Source organism: Podarcis vaucheri (assembly GCF_965113315.1).
Source record: "Podarcis vaucheri genome assembly, chromosome: 10".
Classification (NCBI taxonomy): Eukaryota; Metazoa; Chordata; class Lepidosauria; order Squamata; family Lacertidae; genus Podarcis; species Podarcis vaucheri.
In genome coordinates, this window is record NC_138748.1 from 10,624,953 (window position 1) to 10,644,449 (window position 19,497).

Genomic DNA, 19,497 nt, shown 5'->3' on the forward strand with positions numbered 1-19,497 from the left:
GTCCCAGCTCCTGCCAACCTAGCAGTTCAAAAGCACGTCAAAGTGCAAGTAGATAAATAGGTACCACTCCGGCGGGAAGGTAAATGGCGTTTCCGTGCGCTGCTCTGGTTTGCCAGAAGCGGCTTAGTCATGCTGGCCACATGACCCAGAAGCTGTACGCCGGCTCCTTCGGCCAATAAAGCGAGATGAGCACCACAATCCTAGAGTCGGTCACGACTGGACCTAATGGTCAGGGGTCCCTTTACCTTTACCTTTAGATCACATATGAGACAAAGCAGCTCTTCAAGTACCCAGGTAAGTGATGGTGTAGGCTCTTGGGACTAACGCTCCCCCCCAAAATCAGTTGAGCCCTTCAAGCATTCTGGTCAAATACCCAAAAGCCCACAGGGCTCTTTGTTTGTGGAATGCTCTCCCCGGGGAGGATCGCCCGACCCAGGGGTTGGCAAGGTTTACCTCACCTGGGCTGGTTCACTCCAGTGGAGATCCCTCTGTGGGCTAGATTGCACCCGCAATTTCTGGCATCTGAGCAAGTGCAGATGCGATTTCCAGTGCCACGGAAGTGAGTCCCTGCGCTGCACTGCACTGCACTGCACTGCACTGCACTGCACTGCGCAGGTTTAGCACAGCGCATGGGGACTCTCTGAGTGGGCGGCTCGGTTCAGGGGCGGCTTATGGGCTGGTTAAATGACCCCCATGGGCCACTTGTGGCCCGTGGGCCTTAGGTTGCCTACTCCTGGCCTGACCCCTTCATTACGTATCTTTATCTTTTAGGCAAAAACATTTCTCTTCTTCCAGGCCTTTAGCTAATGAAACAATCTATGACCTTTTAAACTGTGTGGGGTGGGTATTGTCTTTGTTGTTATGGTATGTGTTTTTTTGTTCTTATATTGAGACCCCTGGGTATAGGGCGGTATATCAACAACAACAACAACTGTCCTGTGACCTTTGGATGATGGTGGCGTAGAAATTTAATAATAATAAATAAAAATAATAAGGCATCAGGCCATCTCTTCTGGCACATGATAATGGGCCTAGTTAATCAAAGACCCATCTAGTCCAGCAGTGTTCTCCCAGTGGCCAACCAGGGACTGGGTGCAACAACATTTGCCACACTTGCGATTCCCAGCAGGTAATATTCCCACAGAGCCATCTTCCATGAAAAAGCCCATAACACCTCTTTCCTGCTTCTATAAAAATTCTTGCAGCATCATTTTCTCAGAGGAAACGTGGAGCTTTGACTTTAGATCCATGATCCCCTGTGATAAAAGGCTGCAAAGATCTCCGTAATGTATTGTGGGGTGCAAAATAGTAGGGAGAGAGTTAATTAAAGTGATTTATGAGGAGTAGGATCATGCCCCTATCTCTGTGGTCAAACGCACGTGTTAAACTTCAAATCTATGCCCACATTGGCCTTGTAGCTTCTGTTGCATAAGCAACTCTTCCCCCTTCTTTTCCTGAAGACAGCATTTTTTGATTACAAATAAACTTGCAACTTGTCTTCCCTTCAACCTTACATAACCTGCAAATAAGGTCATTTTCCCCCCTTATCAAAGTAACAAATATTTGCAGTGTGTCAGCTTGCAGATAACTCTGTGAGCCCTGCTACATCTTGCTTATAAAAGGCCATTGTCTGAGGAGCTTGTGTTATATCTATTCAACCATGGAGAGAAAGAAGAAGCTTCATTTTTTGGCCCTTGCTCTTGCAGGTAAGATAGAATTTTATAGTTGGATAGAGGTACATTGGAAGGTGTTTCATATTGAGTCAGTCCATTGCTCTATCTAGTTCACTATTGTCTAGACCAGGGATTCCCAAACTTGGATCTCCAGCTGTTTGGTGACTACAGTTCTCATTACTCTTGACCACTGGTCCTGCTAGCTAGGGATGATGGGAGTTGTAGTCCAAAAACAGCTGGAGACCCAAGTTTGGGGTTCCCTGGTCTAGAGCAACTGGCACTGGTCCTCCAAGGTTATATGACCCTTTGCCAGTCGGATGCCATCACATCAGCCTCACTTTGGGGCCAATGGAATTGGTCACCCCAAACATCCTGAGGGCACCAGGTTGGCGGTTAAACATTCCCCTGCTCAGCTCCAGTGCTGAAGTCAACTTTGCTACCTTCACAGGTGCAGTTCTCTGTTTAAGTCAAATGGGGGTTATGGAACAAAAATACTCTTTTAAGAAGTTGTAGTTTTGCTGTTGTTGTTTAGTCATTTAGTCGTTTAGTCGTGTCCAACTCTTCGTGACCCCATGGGCCAGAGCATACCAGGCACTCCTGTCTTCCACTGCCTCCCGCAGTTTGGTCAAACTCATGCTGGTAGCTTCGAGAGCACTGTCCAACCATAGAATCATAGAATCATAGAATCATAGAGTTGGAAGAGACCACAAGGGCCATCGAGTCCAATGTCATCCCCTTCTCCTTGTGCCCTCCATCTTTCCCAACATCAGGGTCTTTCCCAGGGAGTCTTCTCTTCTCATGAGGTGGCCAAAGTATTGGAGCCTCAGCTTCAGGATCTGTCCTTCCAGTGAGCACTCAGGGCTGATTTTCTTCAGAATGGAGAGGTTTGATCTTCTTGCAGTCCATGGGACTCTCCAGAGTCTCCTCCAGCACCATAGTTCAAAAGCATCCATTCTTCGGCGATCAGCCTTCTTTATGGTCCAGCTCTCACTTCCATACATCACTAAGAAGTTGTACTGGGGGCCTGTAAAGGTGAACTGCGGTAGAAAAGTTGCCCAGATCAATTTGTATTTCCCTTGGTAAAAGACTTTCTTCAAAATGCATCTATAATGCAGCTGCCCTTTTTCTTGTTCTTGGATTGTGTTCAACAGCTGTTATTGATTCTTCATTCTTTCAGTAATTCAACGGTGTGTGTATCTCCACCCTTCCAATGCATTCCATTTTTTTGGAGCAGTTTACAATCGTTCAAAGTGCTGTGATCCATAAGAACAATATACAAACAGTATGAGGAGATAGAAATTCAGAGACTCCCCAGAAAAGAAACCCTTGTCTGCCTAATGACAAAAGCTTGCTGGAACAGGGAAGCTTTCACCAGGCAGTAAAGGAGACGGCCAAATCAACCTTCAGTAATCTGGTGCAACCACCAAGAAGGCCCAGTCTCTTGTCCCAGTCAGTCAGGCATCCTGCACAGCTGGGGCACAGAGGAAGGTGTTTTAGGGAGTAGCAGGCTGGTTACAGGTACTGGGAGAGGCAGTCTTTAGTGTATCTTGGCTCAAGCCATTGATCTGCGAGGATGTCTACCTCTTTCGATCATAAGTAGCAAACTAATAATAATAATAATAATAATAATAATAATAATAATAATAATAAATTTTATTTATATCCCGCCCTCCCCAGCCGAAGCTGGGCTCAGGGTGGCTAACAACAATCAAAATAATCCAACGTTCTAAAAACATTTCATTATAAAAATTAATTAAAATCAAATTGGTGGCAACCATTAAGCAAAATTCTGTGCAGATTGCCAGAGGAGGGGGTCAGGCTGCGTCCTGACCAAAGGCCTGGTGGAACAGCTCTGTTTTGCAGGCCCTGTGGAAAGATGTCAAGTCCTGCAGGGCCCTAGTCTCTTGTGACAGAGCGTTCCACCAGATTGGAGCTGCGGCCGAAAAAGCCCTCGCTCTGGTTGAGGCCAGCCTAACCTCTCTGTGGCCTGGGATCTTCAGGATGTTTTTATTTGCAGACCGTAAGGTCCTCTGTGGGACATACCAGGAGAGTTCAAAGCAGTACCAAAGAAAGGGGAGAAGATACTGGAAAGGATGAATGCTTTTTGATAAATTAACTGGCAGTCTTTCAGTTCAAATATCTCCCCTAGTGGCTTCTTTGTCTCTTTACAAATAAGACCCTGCAGGTTCTTTGAAAAGGATGGTTTCTGAGCAATTTGTAAAGAAACATGCCCTTGAAGAAGGCGCTTTTGCCAATTTTGCAGGCAAATTTAACAATAAACTTCCCCTGTTTTGTTTACATCATTAGATGCTTCCTGTTTTGGAAGATTTTCCTTTCAGCAAAATAGTTCCCCACACAACGTGCTTTAGGTTGTAGCTCTTCTTTAGGAACAACCGGACTGGTTTCAGCTGGAAAAAGGCAGCAATTCTGCCAGCTATCTGCTAAAGCAGGTAAAATGCAATATCCCTCTTCTCTCAATTCCGGTGATGGTGCCTTCCCGTTCTCCCCCAAAATGGATGGCCAAATGTTGGCTTTGGGAAGGGCATGTGGTTATTCTTACCAGCAGGCTATAAAGAATGTCAGTCACCCATGTGGAAAACCAATACTGGTAGCATCTGCTTTCCCCAAAATGAGAGATTTTTTAAAAAGCCACCAGTGGGCAGCACAAGCTTTTGCTAAGGGGTTTTAAATCGTTTTTTATTATTGATTCTAAGACCTTCTGTGCGAGTTCAGATCTAGAATTAAAATGCTTCCCTTCTCTAGAGATTGCGTGGGATTACGTATTTATTTATTCACGGGGGAGAAAGCGTATGGGATACGATCTCATTCAAAATGTTTCTGTTTGCAAAGTGGAATACAATGAACAGTATTCTTAAGGCCTGGCGGGATTAAGCATTATTCTAAGCATGCCATAGAACAGTTCCCAAAGCAAACCGGGTCCCTGCTGTAGCGCAATTGCCAGAATTGTGGCAGCACAATATGCAGATTGTGCTTATCAAGTGTTTTCATGGCACTTTAAATATTGGTACATGATGTCCCCGTAAACTTCAAGATTTAAAAGGCCACGAACATTCTTGGCATCAGGTCACCAAAGAAAAGAAAGAATTTCTGGGGGTGGTCTGGGAGAAACAGTTACACCTCATATTGAGGGAACTCGGAAATCTTGACAGGGTGGACTGGAAAGATGATAGTTGCAATTTGCTCAACAAATACTCTGATGTCAAGGTTCTTTTAATTCTGCAGAATTTATTTGTTTTTTTGGGGGTAGCGAATGTGCAGGGACTTGAGCTATATCTTTGTAAAGTTCACCATTACTCTGTGGGGTTAGGAAGCATTTTCAGATTGCCAGAAGTCCCAAAATGTTGTCAAAAGGCAATGGGATCGTGACCAGTCAAATGGCGCTAGGTGGAAATATGTAGACCATGGGTAGTCAAACTAAGGCCCAGGGGCTGGATCCAGCCCAATCACCTTCTAAATCCCGCCCATGGGCGGTCCAGGAATCAGTGTGTTTTTACATGAGTAGAATGTGTCCTTTTTAAAAGATGCATCTCTGGGTTATTTATGGGGCCTGCCTGGTGTTTTTACATGAGTAGAATGTGTGCTTTTATTTAAAATTCATCTCTGGGTTATTTGTGGGGCATAGGAATGTGTTTTCCATCCAAAAAAATATAGTGCGGCCCTCCCTCAAGGTCTGAGGGACAGTGGACCGGCCCCCTGCTGAAAAAGTTTGCTGACCCCTGATGGACACCTACAACACGGAGATCTACTAGAGCAGGAATGGGGAATATTAAGACCTGCCAGATGTTAGACACGAATTCCCATTGGCCCCAGTCAGCTTGGCAAAGTATACAATGAGAGTTAAGTCAGAGATCTATGTCCTACTGCTCTGCACGCAGTAGCATGCGCTCAGTGAACTAGGGGGACTAGGCTAGTCTCCTAAATGTTCCCGGCGAATTAGAGTATTAAAGTATTAAAGCCTGGAGCCTCCTTCCCAAAGCTCAGGCAGCTTCTGCCTAGCTTAGGGAGGAAGGAGTGATCCTCACATGCACAATGTTGTGGCGTCACCACCACCCCAGTCGCTCTCTCAAGTTGGCGCCTCTGGCCCCGATTGTTTCCCTAGGAAAAATTTCACCGGACGCCACTGACTGTACAATATTGCCACCCCCACAACTTAGTTATATCAGGTGCATGTGAAAAGGAGCACAAACGTCTGTACATTCAGAAGTGGGCCAGATCCTAAGTCAGTGTTCATGGAAATGCAGCCTTAGGTATCATCTCCTCTTCCACTTATCTTCCTTGGTGTCAAGAATGAGCCCATGGTGGACTCTGGGGGAAGCAGTTTGGAGCAGACAGCAAGAGCAAAGGATTGGCCGGGAGTAATTGTCTAATAGCTACTCAAAGATCAGGAACTAGGAAACAAGGGTGATCAGGCCAGGGCCCATGGGACAGACTCCCCCCCCCCCCAGTAATCAAAGCCACGAGGGACGCGGGTGGCGATGTGGGTTAAACCACAGAACCTAGGACTTGCCGATCAGAAGGTCGGCGGTTCGAATCCCCGCAACAGGGTGAGCTCTCATTCCTCGGTCCCTGCTCCTACCAACCTAGCAGTTCGAAAGTACTTCAAAGTGCAAGTAGATAAATAGGTACTGCTCCAGCGGGAAGGTCAACGGCGTTTCCGTGCGCTGCTCTGGTTCGCCAGAAGCGGCTTAGTCATGCTGGCCACATGACCCGGAAGCTGTACGCCGGCTCCCTTGGCCAATAAAGTGAGATGAGCGCCGCAACCCCAGAGTCAGCCACGACTTGACCTAATGGTCAGGGGTCCCCTTTACCTTTAACTAATCAAGGCCAGCTCAAGAAATTTAGCTGCCTGAGGCAATGGACATGTTGTGCATACCCCCAATTGGATTGGTAGTTGAAGCTTACTCCAATACTAGTGAAAGGACACTTGAGGGCAGCAGGATAGTGTGTGGGGGAGGAGGCAGGCCGCATGATAATCATAGCTCTGGCCACGCCCCCACCTCATTATCTGCCGCCTGAGGCAGCTACCTCAGCCCTGCCAATGGGTTTCAGTGCTAACTGAGCCCTTAAAAACTCCCTGGGTGTGGCTTACCCCTTTCAGGCCCTGTGGAAGAAGTAAGTCAGACCTAGGGAATACAGTCATACCTCGGGTTACAGACGCTTCAGGTTGCGTTTTTTTGGGTTACGAACCGCTGGAACCTGGAACGGGTTACTTCCGGATTTCGGTGGTCATGCATGTGCAGAAGTGCTAAATTGTGCTTTGCGCATGCGCAGAAGTGCCAAATTGCAACCTGCACGTGCGCAGACGCGTCGCTGCGGGTTGCGGACGCTGCGGGTTGCGAACGTGCCTCCCACATGGATCATGTTTGCAATCTGAGCGTCCACTGTATACAGAAAGATAGAGAAAATGGTGAGCAGGCTTGTTGGCATGTGAGGCCCATCGGGGCGAGAACGCTGCGTCTTCACTGGCGACTGGCCCGGGGGCTCACTGGCCTGCCCTGTTTCATGGGTAGTCTCTGGTTTGGAAGGTTCCAGGTTTCTGGGGTTGGGCTCAGTGTCAAGATCCAGATGTAGGACTCAGTTGGCCAACTGTCAGTCACTGGGACCATGACTCCCCAAGTTCATAAATGATACTCTGGTGGGTAGCTAGCTGCAAGGTAGCACCTCTTATCGGGGCTTTTTTTCAGCCAGAACTTGCTGGAACTCCGGCACCTCTCAGGTGGCCGCCATTGCCATTCTAAGAGAACAAGAGGTGTTTTGTGGTGAGTTCCGGCACCTTCTTTTCCAGAAGAATAGCGCTGCCTATTATAAACCAATGGGAGTCATACATATACTATAGAAGTGGATTAACTAGTTCCCGACACATTAACTGAAGAGTCATCCTGACCAGAAAGATCTCTTGGTTGGAATTGTGAATGTTGCTCTCAGCCACAGCTTCACTCCCACAATGGTTTATTGTGTGACTTAACCTTCCTGCAGCTTTGACATGCTTCTCCTAAGAAAAGAGCCTCGCTTCGGAGATGGATTCAATCACTGATATACTGCTAAATTAAATGGGGATAATTACGTTGAATTGTAATTTGGGAGCCAGCAATTAATATTTCCAGAAGCTTTAGTCAAAAGTGAAAGGCTCCGTGCAGTGGGATTTTAATTGACTTTATATAATGTTTGGTGGCAACAGCAACTTCTTATTAACATTCATTCTTAGGAAGGAACTAATCTTGCATGTTCCACCTTATGTAATTTATTTCTGAGTGGCATTTGTGAACATCACCCTAAAGAGGGCAATAGACAAATGGTATTGAGTTGGTATTATGACAATGGAGAGGGAAGGTTGCTATGATGGCACCTACATTGGAGGGTCACTCCCTCTCTTCTTCACGTTGCCAAAAGATGTCTCAGAAACTCTTAGGGCACATCCAAACTGAAATATACTCAGAGTCGCAAAGTGATTTCATGCTCTTTATTCAGCTCATAGTGGTGAGGAGGAATGAATGAATGCCCCCTCAAAGTATCTGCTTTATATACATTATTTACACAATGGGCTGCACATGATTGGCTAATTCCGGAATTCTACTGTAAGCCAATCAGGTTGTGGATTCACTTCTATCTGGAGCAGGATTGGGTGGATCCTGCAAACCAATCATACTGCTGCATTGTTCTAGGACCAATCAGACTGCTGCATTCTGAATCCTATTGTTCTAGGACCAATCAGACTGCTGCATTCTGAATCCTATTGTTCTAGGACCAATCAGACTGCTGCAATTTGGATCCTATTGTTCTAGGACCAATCAGACTGCTGCAGTTTGGATCCTATTCAACTCAGTACATAACACAAACCATACATTTAAATCACTTCTATGCTACTGTGACAGTCTGTCCTGATCCTCTGGCCTACCTGCCAGCCAGAAAGTGTGCCAAGACCAAGTCCAAAATCCAAGTTCAGCATCCACAAAGTCCACAGTCTGAGATCTGAAGCCGGAGGTCAGGAAACGAGGTTTAGGGTCGATCCAAGTCCCAAGTCAGGATGCAGTCCAGCATCAAGCCTGAAGTAGAAACCTGTGGAGGTTCAGGAGTATCCAACACAAGGTCCCTCAATTAATATTAATAATAAAAATAATAAATTAATTTTATTATTTATACCCTGCCCATCTGGCTGGGTTTCCCAGCCACTCTGGGCAGCTCCCAACATAATATTAAAAACACAATAAAGCATCAAACAATTAAAAAAAAACTTCACTAAACAGAGCTGCCTTCTAAAAGTCAGAAAGTTGTTTATTTCCTTGACCTCTGATAGGAGGGCATTCCACAGGGCGGGTGCCACTACCGAGAAGGCCCTCTGTAACCTCACTTCTCGCAGTGAGGGAACTGCCAGAAGGCCTTTGGAGCTGGACCGACTTCCTTCCTTCCTTCCTTCCTTCCTTCCTTCCTTCCTTCCTTCCTTCTTTCTTTCTTTCTTTCTTTCTTTCTTTCTTTCTTTCTTTCTAAATTTATCTATTTGGTTTTTCAGATAAAAAAATTGCAGTCACATGTCCAATATACAGCATAAAAACAAGATTCCAATGGATCTCTTGGAGTTCCCTCCTCCCCTTTGTGGGTCCCATTGTTAATCATTTCCTCCTGCATCTTTTATAATAATCCAAATCTTTTACCTCTCTATTGTGTCCAAAATTCACCACTAAACTACAAGTGATATTCCAATCCTGCTAACGATTTGAACTTTTTACAATGGTCTTTAAGATAAGATATAAATGTTCCTTATTAAAATTTTGTTATTGGCCCAGAGATGGAAATAAGATCCCTACCAGAGAAGAATGGCTGATCAAGTTGATGGATTATTCTCAAATGGCAAAAATGACCGGAAGAATCAGAAATCAGGAAGATTGTATCCACTAAGTTCTGTTTCTCCCCTCTTAGTTTTAAGCCAGGCTTACGCTGTGAGGGAAGATGGACTATATGGTTACTCTTTGACCGGAAAACCAGAGAAGACAGAAAAAGGCTGGAGGTAAAAGTCAGCTTTTGTTATTCCTCTCCACCCCAGTTCTTTGTGTATTTAATATTTTGTACACTGACAACACTTTTCTGATATCTCTTGATTTTTCCTCAAATGTAAAGCCTTGCTTGATAGTGAAGAAGCCATATGCTTTGCAAATGGATGTGGATTGCTTAATGCTGAAAACAATGCAAAGAGCAACGGAAAAGTGCAACGATTGTGCATATTGCGCAATGCTTAAGCTAGTAAAGATAAAAGATAGCTAACTACATTTACCCGCACAGAAGCCCAGGCAAAGCTGTACTCCAAAGGTTGCAGTGTACACCCAGAGCTCTGCATAAGCAAGAATAATCCATCTCGTCTGTGATGGGGAATGCCTCCCACACATAATAATAATAATAATAATAATAATAATAATAATAATAATAATAATTTTTATTATTTATACCCCGCCCATCTGGCTGGGTTTCCCCAGCCACTCTGGGCAGCTTACAGCACATACAAATTGTAAAACATTAGACATTAAAAATTTCCCGATACAGGGTTGCCATCAGATATCTTCTAAAAGTCAGTTAGTTGTTTATTTTCTTGACATTTGACTGAAGGGTGTTCCACAGGGCAGGCACCACTACCGAGAAGGCCCTCTACCTCGCACTATATCAAGGGGATACTCCCTGATATTGCAAAGAATAAGTCAATCTTTGCTCATGTGGAGTTCACGGCCGCATCTACACAGCTATAAAAATAACACTCTGAAAAATAACCACTTTAAAGCTCACAATGGAAAATTCCATGGAGTTCCAATTTCCACTCCACAGCGCCATCTGTTGTCACATTGTTATAACACATTTATAACGTTTGATTTTTACTAATGTAGCTGAGTCCGTGCATGCAGTCTAATATCCTTTGAGCTGAGTTCTTCTTGTGGAAAGGGTGCTTGCGACACCTGCTAATGGAAGAGGGGTAGGCAAAGTGTGCTGATTCCTCTTTCCTTCTGTCCCCACACCCTCAATCTTCTCTGGGACATTGTGGGGCCATATGGAGTAGCACAGGAGAGGGAGATTAGGCAAATATTCCCTCTCTCCTTCTATCAGAAAGAGCCTCTCCTGGATCAGAGGTGCTACCCTTCACGGTAAAACTCCTTCTATGAGCAGAAGGGTATCTTAGGATCCAGTCCGGAGTCTCTGGAGAGTAGAAACCATTAATGCTTTATTTTAATAACAAACAATGGAGCCTGGCTCATGGCATAAGAATTGATTTGATTTTCGCAAATGGAATTGCAACGCAATGGTTCTGAATCAATAAAACTGTTCACTGGACGGGAACTAGATGACATAAAGTTGGATTTAATTACCACAAACTGAATCACAATACAATTATTCTGGATGAATAAAGGGTTCACTAGACGGGACACAGAGTAATAATGGACATTTATGTCCCAGATGCCTTCTCTGCCTGTGGACCTGTGTGGCCATGTGGCATTTTATTGAATTATAAGGCCTTGATTGTAGAATTTTGATCCTGATTTAGCCGATCCGGATTAAAATCCCAACCGATTCATGGATCCATTTCCTTGAGTCTCCATGTAAACTGTATTGTATAACAGAAATGTCATAAAGCTGTGGGTAATATTCTTTCGATGGGATATATTTAGACACATGAACTGATCACTAGAGTGAGATTTTGGAGATGTATGCTTACCGAATGTTCAGAGAACAAAATATTTTTCACTCCTTGCTGGCTGCTCATAGAAACAGACAATATAGTATGAAGATAAATGGTGGTGTGTCTTTTCCAGGGTGGCCCTGTCAAGACGTGGAACAGCTTCCCTCTATGGAAATGACATTCCTCAACTTGCGTTGGATGTGGAGTTTCAGACAGAGGACAGAGTCAGGTTTAAGGTGAGTGAAAGAGAAAGCAAGCAAGGAAAGAAGTTGGTCAGCAATAATAATAATAATAATAATAATAATAATAATAATAATAATAATAATTTATTATTTGTACCCCGCCCATCTGGCTGGGTTTCCCCAGCCACTCTGGGCGGTTTCCATAGAAACCAAAAATACACTAAAATATCACACATTAAAAACTTCCCTGAACAGGGCTGCCTTAAGATGTCTTCTGAATGTCAGGTAGTTGTTTATCGCTTTGACATCTGATGGGAGGGCGTTCCACAGGGCGGACGCCACTACCGAGAAGTCCCTCTGCCTGGTTCCCTGTAACCTCAATTCTCACAATGAGGGAACCGCCAGAAGGCCCTCGGCGCTGGACCTCAGCGTCCGGGCAGAACGATGGGAGTGGAGATGCTCCTTCAGGTATACTGGGCCGAGGCCATTTAGGGCTTTAAAGGTCAACACCAGCACTTTGAATTGTGCTCGGAAACATACTGGGAGCCAATGTAGGTCTTTCAAGACCGGTGTTATATGGTCTTGGTGGCCACTCCCAGTCACCAGTCTAGCTGCCGCATTCTGGATTAGTTGTAGTTTCCGAGTCACCTTCAAAGGTAGCCCCACGTAGAGCACATTGCAGTAGTCCAAGCGGGAGATAACTAGAGCATGCACCACTCTGGCGAGACAGTCTGCGGGCAGATAGGGTCTCAGCCTGCGTACCAGGTGGAGTTGGTAGACAGATGCCCTGGATACAGAATTGACATGCGCCTATCATTTATGCACAACCTACTGATAACTCTATGTTTATTTTGTATGTGTCTCTTCTTATTTGGAAATAGATCTATGACCCTAACAACCAACGCTTCAAAGTTCCTCTCAAGATTGAATCCCCTCCTCTCGCTGCTGCTGACACCAGCTATGACATTGAATTTGTCAACGATTTATCTCTTCGGTTTAAAATCATAAGGAAAGCCACAGGAACTGTTCTGTGAGTACAAGCTATATTAAGTTTGCTTGCTGGGGGAAAAAAAAAACAAGAAGTGATGGAACTGAGATGAGCACCATTTCTCATGCATTGCAGCTTGGCTCAGCATGAAAGGAAAAGAAAAATGATCCTTTCTATCCTGAGTATAAGTTCCGTTTGTCACAGAAATAGCAGGGAGCAAATTATTCCTTGTCTTCGCTGAAGGGATAAAATGCCAGGTGCACACATGCAGATGAAGAAATATTGAGTGAGTATATTTTCTTTCCATAATCCCTCATCAGATGGGTGATTAGCTAATACTCTTCGCCCTTGTGCAGATATGAGTTAGTGTTATGTACTGAGTTGATCAGGATCCAAAAGGCAGCAGTCTGATTGGTGCTAGAACAATAGGATTCAGAATGCAGCAGTCTGATTGGTCCTAGAACAATAGGGTTCAGAATGCAGCAGTCTGATTGGTCCTAGAACAATAGGGTTCAGAATGCAGCAGTCTGATTGGTCCACAGGAGCCACCCAATCCAGCTCCAGGTGGAAGTGAATCCGCAACCTGATTGGCCTACAGGTGAATCCTGGAATTAGCCAATCACGTGGGGCCCATTGTGTAAATAATGTATATAAAGCAGACATTCTGGGGGAACTTCCATTCCTCCTCACCACTATGAACTGAATAAAGAGCATGAAATCGACTCTTGACTCCGAGTATATTTCAGTTAGTTTAAGACTTCTTCAGGAAAAGGTGCATTATCTGTGTCCAGATCTTCACATGTAATGATCACACTGTATCTACAAATCCATGTAGCCATAACCGGTCTCAACTTTTGGTCATGCATACATGCAGTGAAATGGGTAATCATCATTATATGTTATAATCTACATGTAGGATGGCATTTATTCTCACATGAAATCTGCGTAGGAAATTGAGAATGTATGAAGAGGCCCTGAGACAAGGATAAGATCGTCTGCTAGGTTTTGGGCATCTGGTTCTGGTTTCTGAAATGTGGATTTAATGTCATTTGCCAGCTTTACGAAAAGAGGAGACTGAGCAGTAGTTTAGAGGAAGCCAGAGGGCAGTCTTGGCTAATACGTTTATCGGCAGTAAAGCAAGATGCTTGGCTGCTTAACATTGCCTGGAAGGAAAAACAGTATCAGGAAATCATGATTCCTTTCAGGGGCTTATGTAAGTTCTTGCAAAATCTGCTTCTCTTTCTTTCTTTCAATGGAGAATTAATTTTCAAGGTGATGCTTGGTTAGTCGCTTTTACCAAAAGAGGATGTGTTGAATGAAACATTAGCGTGGGAAAAAGACTAGCAGGGATTTCATATAACATGTTCAGAAAGGAGAGGGGAAGGCATAGACAGTGCCAGGGGGAGGCAGGGGGTCTGTTAAAAACACCCCCCCAGCAAGTCGCTCTCCTTCCACTTATTCCGCCCCCATTTCTGAACTCCTGTTTATTAACAAGTGCATTTTTCTTTCTTTCTCAATTTTCACCCACTTAGAAATATACCGTATTTTTTGCTCTATAAGACTCACTTTTTCACCTCCTAAAAAGTAAGGGGAAATGTGTGTGTGTCTTATGGAGCGAATGCAGGCTGCGCAGCTATCACAGAACAGCAGGCTGCTTTCACTGCACAGCGATCCCTCTTGCTGTTCTGGCTTCTGAGATTCAGAATTCCCCCCCCCCCTTGTTTTCCTCCTCCAAAAACTAGGTGCGTCTTGTGGTCTGGTTATAGAGCGAAAAATATGGTACTTTGACCCCTCAATATCCCCTCTGCCATTTTTCCATGGCATGAAGGACACAGCCAGTCAGTATTGATTTCAGGGTCTCCAGCGCAACTGAACTGCACTCTTCTTCATTTCATTTTTTGTGTGAAATGAAAATCCTTGCTCCTTGCATTCATTGGTTCCTCTGTTCAAACTGGACCATGTTGTTCCCCTCAAAAAACTTACACTAGCCGGGCGAAGAGGAGAGGGGCAAAGGGATGTTCTTGATGCCATCTTAGAACCGTGTCTGCCCAACTTAAACTAGCAGTGTGGCTATTCCCATACTGTAGTTGCATAGCTGTCAACTTACAGATTTGAAAATAAGGGACCAGCAGCCTCGAAAATAAGGGATCAGCAGCCAAAATAAGGGATTTTCCGGGCACAGGTATGTTCAACTTCTGAGCCCCTCTGAGCCAAAGGCAGAAAGCCCAGCCAGCAGCCAAATGAAGCCTCATCACTAAGGGACAGCAGCGGGACATGGCGCTGGGATAAGGGACTGTCCCGCCCAATAAGGGACACTTGACAGCTATGTGTAGTTGTTTGACTGGCATATATTCTTCTTGTTTGGTTTCTGCCTTTTCATCCCTCCCTTGAAATCATTGGGACTGAAACTCTCAGTCTACACCCATAAGCATGCAATTAACTCATGCTTTATAGGGAAGGGAGTCCCACTAGACCAGGGGTCTGCAACCCGTGGCTCCAGAGCCGCATGTGGCTCTTTTACACCTTTGCTGTGGCTCCGGGGCGGATACTAACGAGGGGAGGAGGCGCGTTGTGGGCCCCGACACTCCCCACTGTGGCGGGCACTGTACTGGCTGTGACGTCGCATGGGGGCGGTGAGTGCGTTAGTCACGCACCGTCCCGACGTCACCTTCCCGCCCGCCCGCCCGCTACATTGTAAGGGGCATGTATGCTGGTCACTGTTTTGAAGGGGAGTGAAGAACACACACACACAAAAAGGTAACTTGTTAATTTAACGTTTATTTCTATGAGGAGGAGTAATTTTGAGGGGTCAAACAAAGAAATAATAAAAAAGTGACAAAAAAGTTATTTTTATAATGACAAGTTTTGCGGCTCCCAGTTTTTTTTTCTTCAGAAACGGGTCCAAGTGGCTCTTTTTGTCTTAAAGGTTGCAGACCCCTGCACTAGACCAAGTGGGATTTTCTTCTTAGTATGCAAGTTTAGGACAGTCCTGCTTTTCTCATTTGTTTTCTGTGGGGCTTAGGCATGCCCGGCTACCGCCACATGCATATTTGCACTGGCAAATTCTGCTACACAGAAAAGAGTGGAGTTAATATAGTCGGCTTATCAGAAAGTCAAGCTGGGGTTTACAAAGGGATGTGCCTTGATTGCTTAACATTAAATGAACATCCGCACAGTGGTACCTCAGGTTACATATGCTTCAGGTTACAGACCCTTCAGGTTACAGACTCCGCTAACCCAGAAATAGTACCTCAGGTTAAGAACTTTGCTTCAGGATGAGAACAGAAATTGCGCGGCAGCAGCGGGAGGCCCCATTAGCTAAAGTGGTGCTTCAGGTTAAGAACAGTTTCAGGTTAAGAATGGACCTCCGGAATGAATTGCCATAAGTACTTAACCAGAGGTACCACTGTATAGTGTTTTTATATATATATATATATATATATATATATATATATATATATATATATATATATATGCAGGTTTTGGTGTCTTCGGGTGTCTTCCCGTGTAAGAGTCGGGGTGTCTGTGCGACGTTTCGACGAGGTCTCACTCGTCATCTTCAGGCTGGTGCTTTCGGCTTCTTGTTACTGGAACAGAGCAGAGTCTGGTGTTTGAGTTCCTATAAATACTATTTATAGGAACTCAAACACCAGACTCTGCTCTGTTCCAGTAACAAGAAGCCGAAAGCACCAGCCTGAAGATGACGAGTGAGACCTCGTCGAAACGTCGCACAGACACCCCGACTCTTACACGGGAAGACACCCGAAGACACCAAAACCTGCATTCCTGTACCCGTGAAAATCTACGAAAGCATATATATATATATATATGCTTTCGTAGGTTTTCACGGGTACAGGAATGCAGGTTTTGGTGTCTTCGGGTGTCTTCCCGTGTAAGAGTCGGGGTGTCTGTGCGACGTTTCGACGAGGTCTCACTCGTCATCTTCAGGCTGGTGCTTTCGGCTTCTTGTTACTGGAACAGAGCAGAGTCTGGTGTTTGAGTTCGCAGAACGTATCGCAGAACACAAGAATGCCGTCAAAAAAGAAGAAAAAACTTCCTCTCTTTTCCAACACATGAAAGAAACAGGACATGAAATTAATTTTGCAGATTCCAAATTGCTCTTTAACATGGAACATCACCACAAGAGAATAATCATGGAAGCCATCGAGATAGAGAAACACCCTCACAACATGAACAAGCGTGACGACACGTCCCGCCTGCCAGACATCTGGAAATTAGCCCTCCCCACAAAAACCGACACCAGAACCAGAGGCACACAGAACGCCGTCACCAATCAACCACACCAGACCCAAACCCAGACCCTCTCCACAGACATATTACAGACTCCATCCAGTAGCCAAACTATAGTGGCACCTCCGGATGCTGCACCCCCCTGCAATCCCTACACAGATCTGGCTGGCACTAGGCACAAAACCATAGCTCGCCCCTATACACGAAGCCAAGCCAGAGCACAACTAAATGCAGCACAGCCATCTTCTCAGAAAAACTCTTCACAAGCTCAAGAGGTCAAGACACGAAAGCTTTAGCAACTAATCTACACTTAATGACCCACCCAGTGATATTCTGAATATCACTCATGAAATCACCCAAGATATCCCTCAAGTAATTAAGGAACAAAAGAAGAAAAGGCACACTAATCTAGGAACTTCCTCTTTGCCCAGAACGTTGGAGGCTATACACCACACCCCTCAACAGTATTTATAGGAACTCAAACACCAGACTCTGCTCTGTTCCAGTAACAAGAAGCCGAAAGCACCAGCCTGAAGATGACGAGTGAGACCTCGTCGAAACGTCGCACAGACACCCCGACTCTTACACGGGAAGACACCCGAAGACACCAAAACCTGCATATATATATATATATATATATATATATATATATATATATATATATATGCTTTCGTAGATTTTCACGGGTACAGGAATGCAGGTTTTGGTGTCTTCGGGTGTCTTCCCGTGTAAGAGTCGGGGTGTCTGTGCGACGTTTCGACGAGGTCTCACTCGTCATCTTCAGGCTGGTGCTTTCGGCTTCTTGTTACTGGAACAGAGCAGAGTCTGGTGTTTGGGTTCCTATAAATACTGTTGAGGGGTGTGGTGTATAGCCTCCAACGTTCTGGGCAGAGAGGAAGTTCCTAGATTAGTGTGCCTTTTCTTCTTTTGTTCCTTAATTACTTGAGGGATATCTTGGGTGATTTCATGAGTGATATTCTGAATACCACTGGGTGGGTCATTAAGTGTAGATTAGTTGCTAAAGCTTTCGTGTCTTGACCTCTTGAGCTTGTGAAGAGTTTTTCTGAGAAGATGGCTGTGCTGCATTTAGTTGTGCTCTGGCTTGGCTTCGTGTATAGGGGCGAGCTGTGGTTTTGTGCCTTGTGCCAGCCAGATCTGTGTAGGGATTGCAGCCTTGACAGCCATTCAAAACAAATACAACCCCCCCAAATACATCCTGGACCTGACCAACCACTGCCTAACCAACACGTACTTCATCCACAATGGACAAAGATACAAACAGATAGAAGGAGCACCTATGGGATCACCCCTCTCACCGGTCATCGCAAATTTGTACATGGAACACTTTGAAACCAATGCTTTAGACAAGTCAGAACACAAACCCAAACTTTGGCTCAGATATGTTGACGACACCTTTGTAATTTGGCCACACGGGAAAGAAAAACTAGATAGCTTCCTCACACATCTCAACAGCCTACACCCCAAAATACAATTCACTATGGAAATAGAAGACAACAACCAACTCCCCTTTCTTGACGTCCTAATCTACAAAAAACCTGATGGCTCCCTAGGACACACTATCTACCGGAAAAAAACACACACCAACCGCTACTTACATGCACAATCACACCACCACCCTGCACAAATAAACTCCGTAGCCAAGACTCTCATCTCCAGAACCAAACGCCTGGCTGACAAAGACCACTTGACAACTGAGTTACAGAATCTCTCAAATGTGTTAATCGCCAATGGATACCAGAAAAACAGGGTTACGAAGCTAATCCAAAAAGAAACACCCCCCAAAAACCAAGACACAGAAGAAAACAATGGCATGGCCCTCCTTCCTTATATCAAGGGCACTACAGACAAAATCAGCAAAATCCTCCATAAACACAATATCAAAACAGCCTTCTGCACCAACCAAAAAATAGCCAATATCCTCAGAAACCCAAAAGACAAAATCCAGCTGGAAAACCAAGGGGTCTATGAAATACCCTGCAAAGTCTGCCCAGCCACGTACATTGGACAAACAAACAGACGAATAAATGCACGTATCGCAGAACACAAGAATGCCGTCAAAAAAGAAGAAAAAACTTCCTCTCTTTTCCAACACATGAAAGAAACAGGACACGAAATTAATTTTGCAGATTCCAAATTGCTCTTTAACATGGAACATCACCACAAGAGAATAATCATGGAAGCCATCGAGATAGAGAAACACCCTCACAACATGAACAAGCGTGACGACACGTCCCGCCTGCCAGACATCTGGAAATTAGCCCTCCCCACAAAAACCGACACCAGAACCAGAGGCACACAGAACGCCGTCACCAATCAACCACACCAGACCCAAACCCAGACCCTCTCCACAGACATATTACAGACTCCATCCAGTAGCCAAACTATAGTGGCACCTCCGGATGCTGCACCCCCCTGCAATCCCTACACAGATCTGGCTGGCACAAGGCACAAAACCACAGCTCGCCCCTATACACGAAGCCAAGCCAGAGCACAACTAAATGCAGCACAGCCATCTTCTCAGAAAAACTCTTCACAAGCTCAAGAGGTCAAGACACGAAAGCTTTAGCAACTAATCTACACTTAATGACCCACCCAGTGGTATTCAGAATATCACTCATGAAATCACCCAAGATATCCCTCAAGTAATTAAGGAACAAAAGAAGAAAAGGCACACTAATCTAGGAACTTCCTCTCTGCCCAGAACGT

General features: G+C 45.0%; 1 protein-coding gene across 1 annotated transcript in view; it reads left to right on the top strand.

The window, feature by feature from the left end:
* Window positions 1-1,586: 1,586 nt before the first annotated feature.
* Window positions 1,587-19,497, top strand: part of LOC309541594 (sucrase-isomaltase, intestinal-like) — a 111,677-nt gene continuing 93,766 nt past the window's right edge. Inside the window, exons 1-4 of the mRNA XM_082239600.1 lie at window positions 1,587-1,706; window positions 9,609-9,696; window positions 11,483-11,585; window positions 12,413-12,561. Of these exons, the coding sequence (XP_082095726.1) occupies window positions 1,661-1,706; window positions 9,609-9,696; window positions 11,483-11,585; window positions 12,413-12,561 (386 nt within the window). The 5' untranslated portion in view covers window positions 1,587-1,660. The remainder of the gene's footprint in view (window positions 1,707-9,608; window positions 9,697-11,482; window positions 11,586-12,412; window positions 12,562-19,497) is intronic.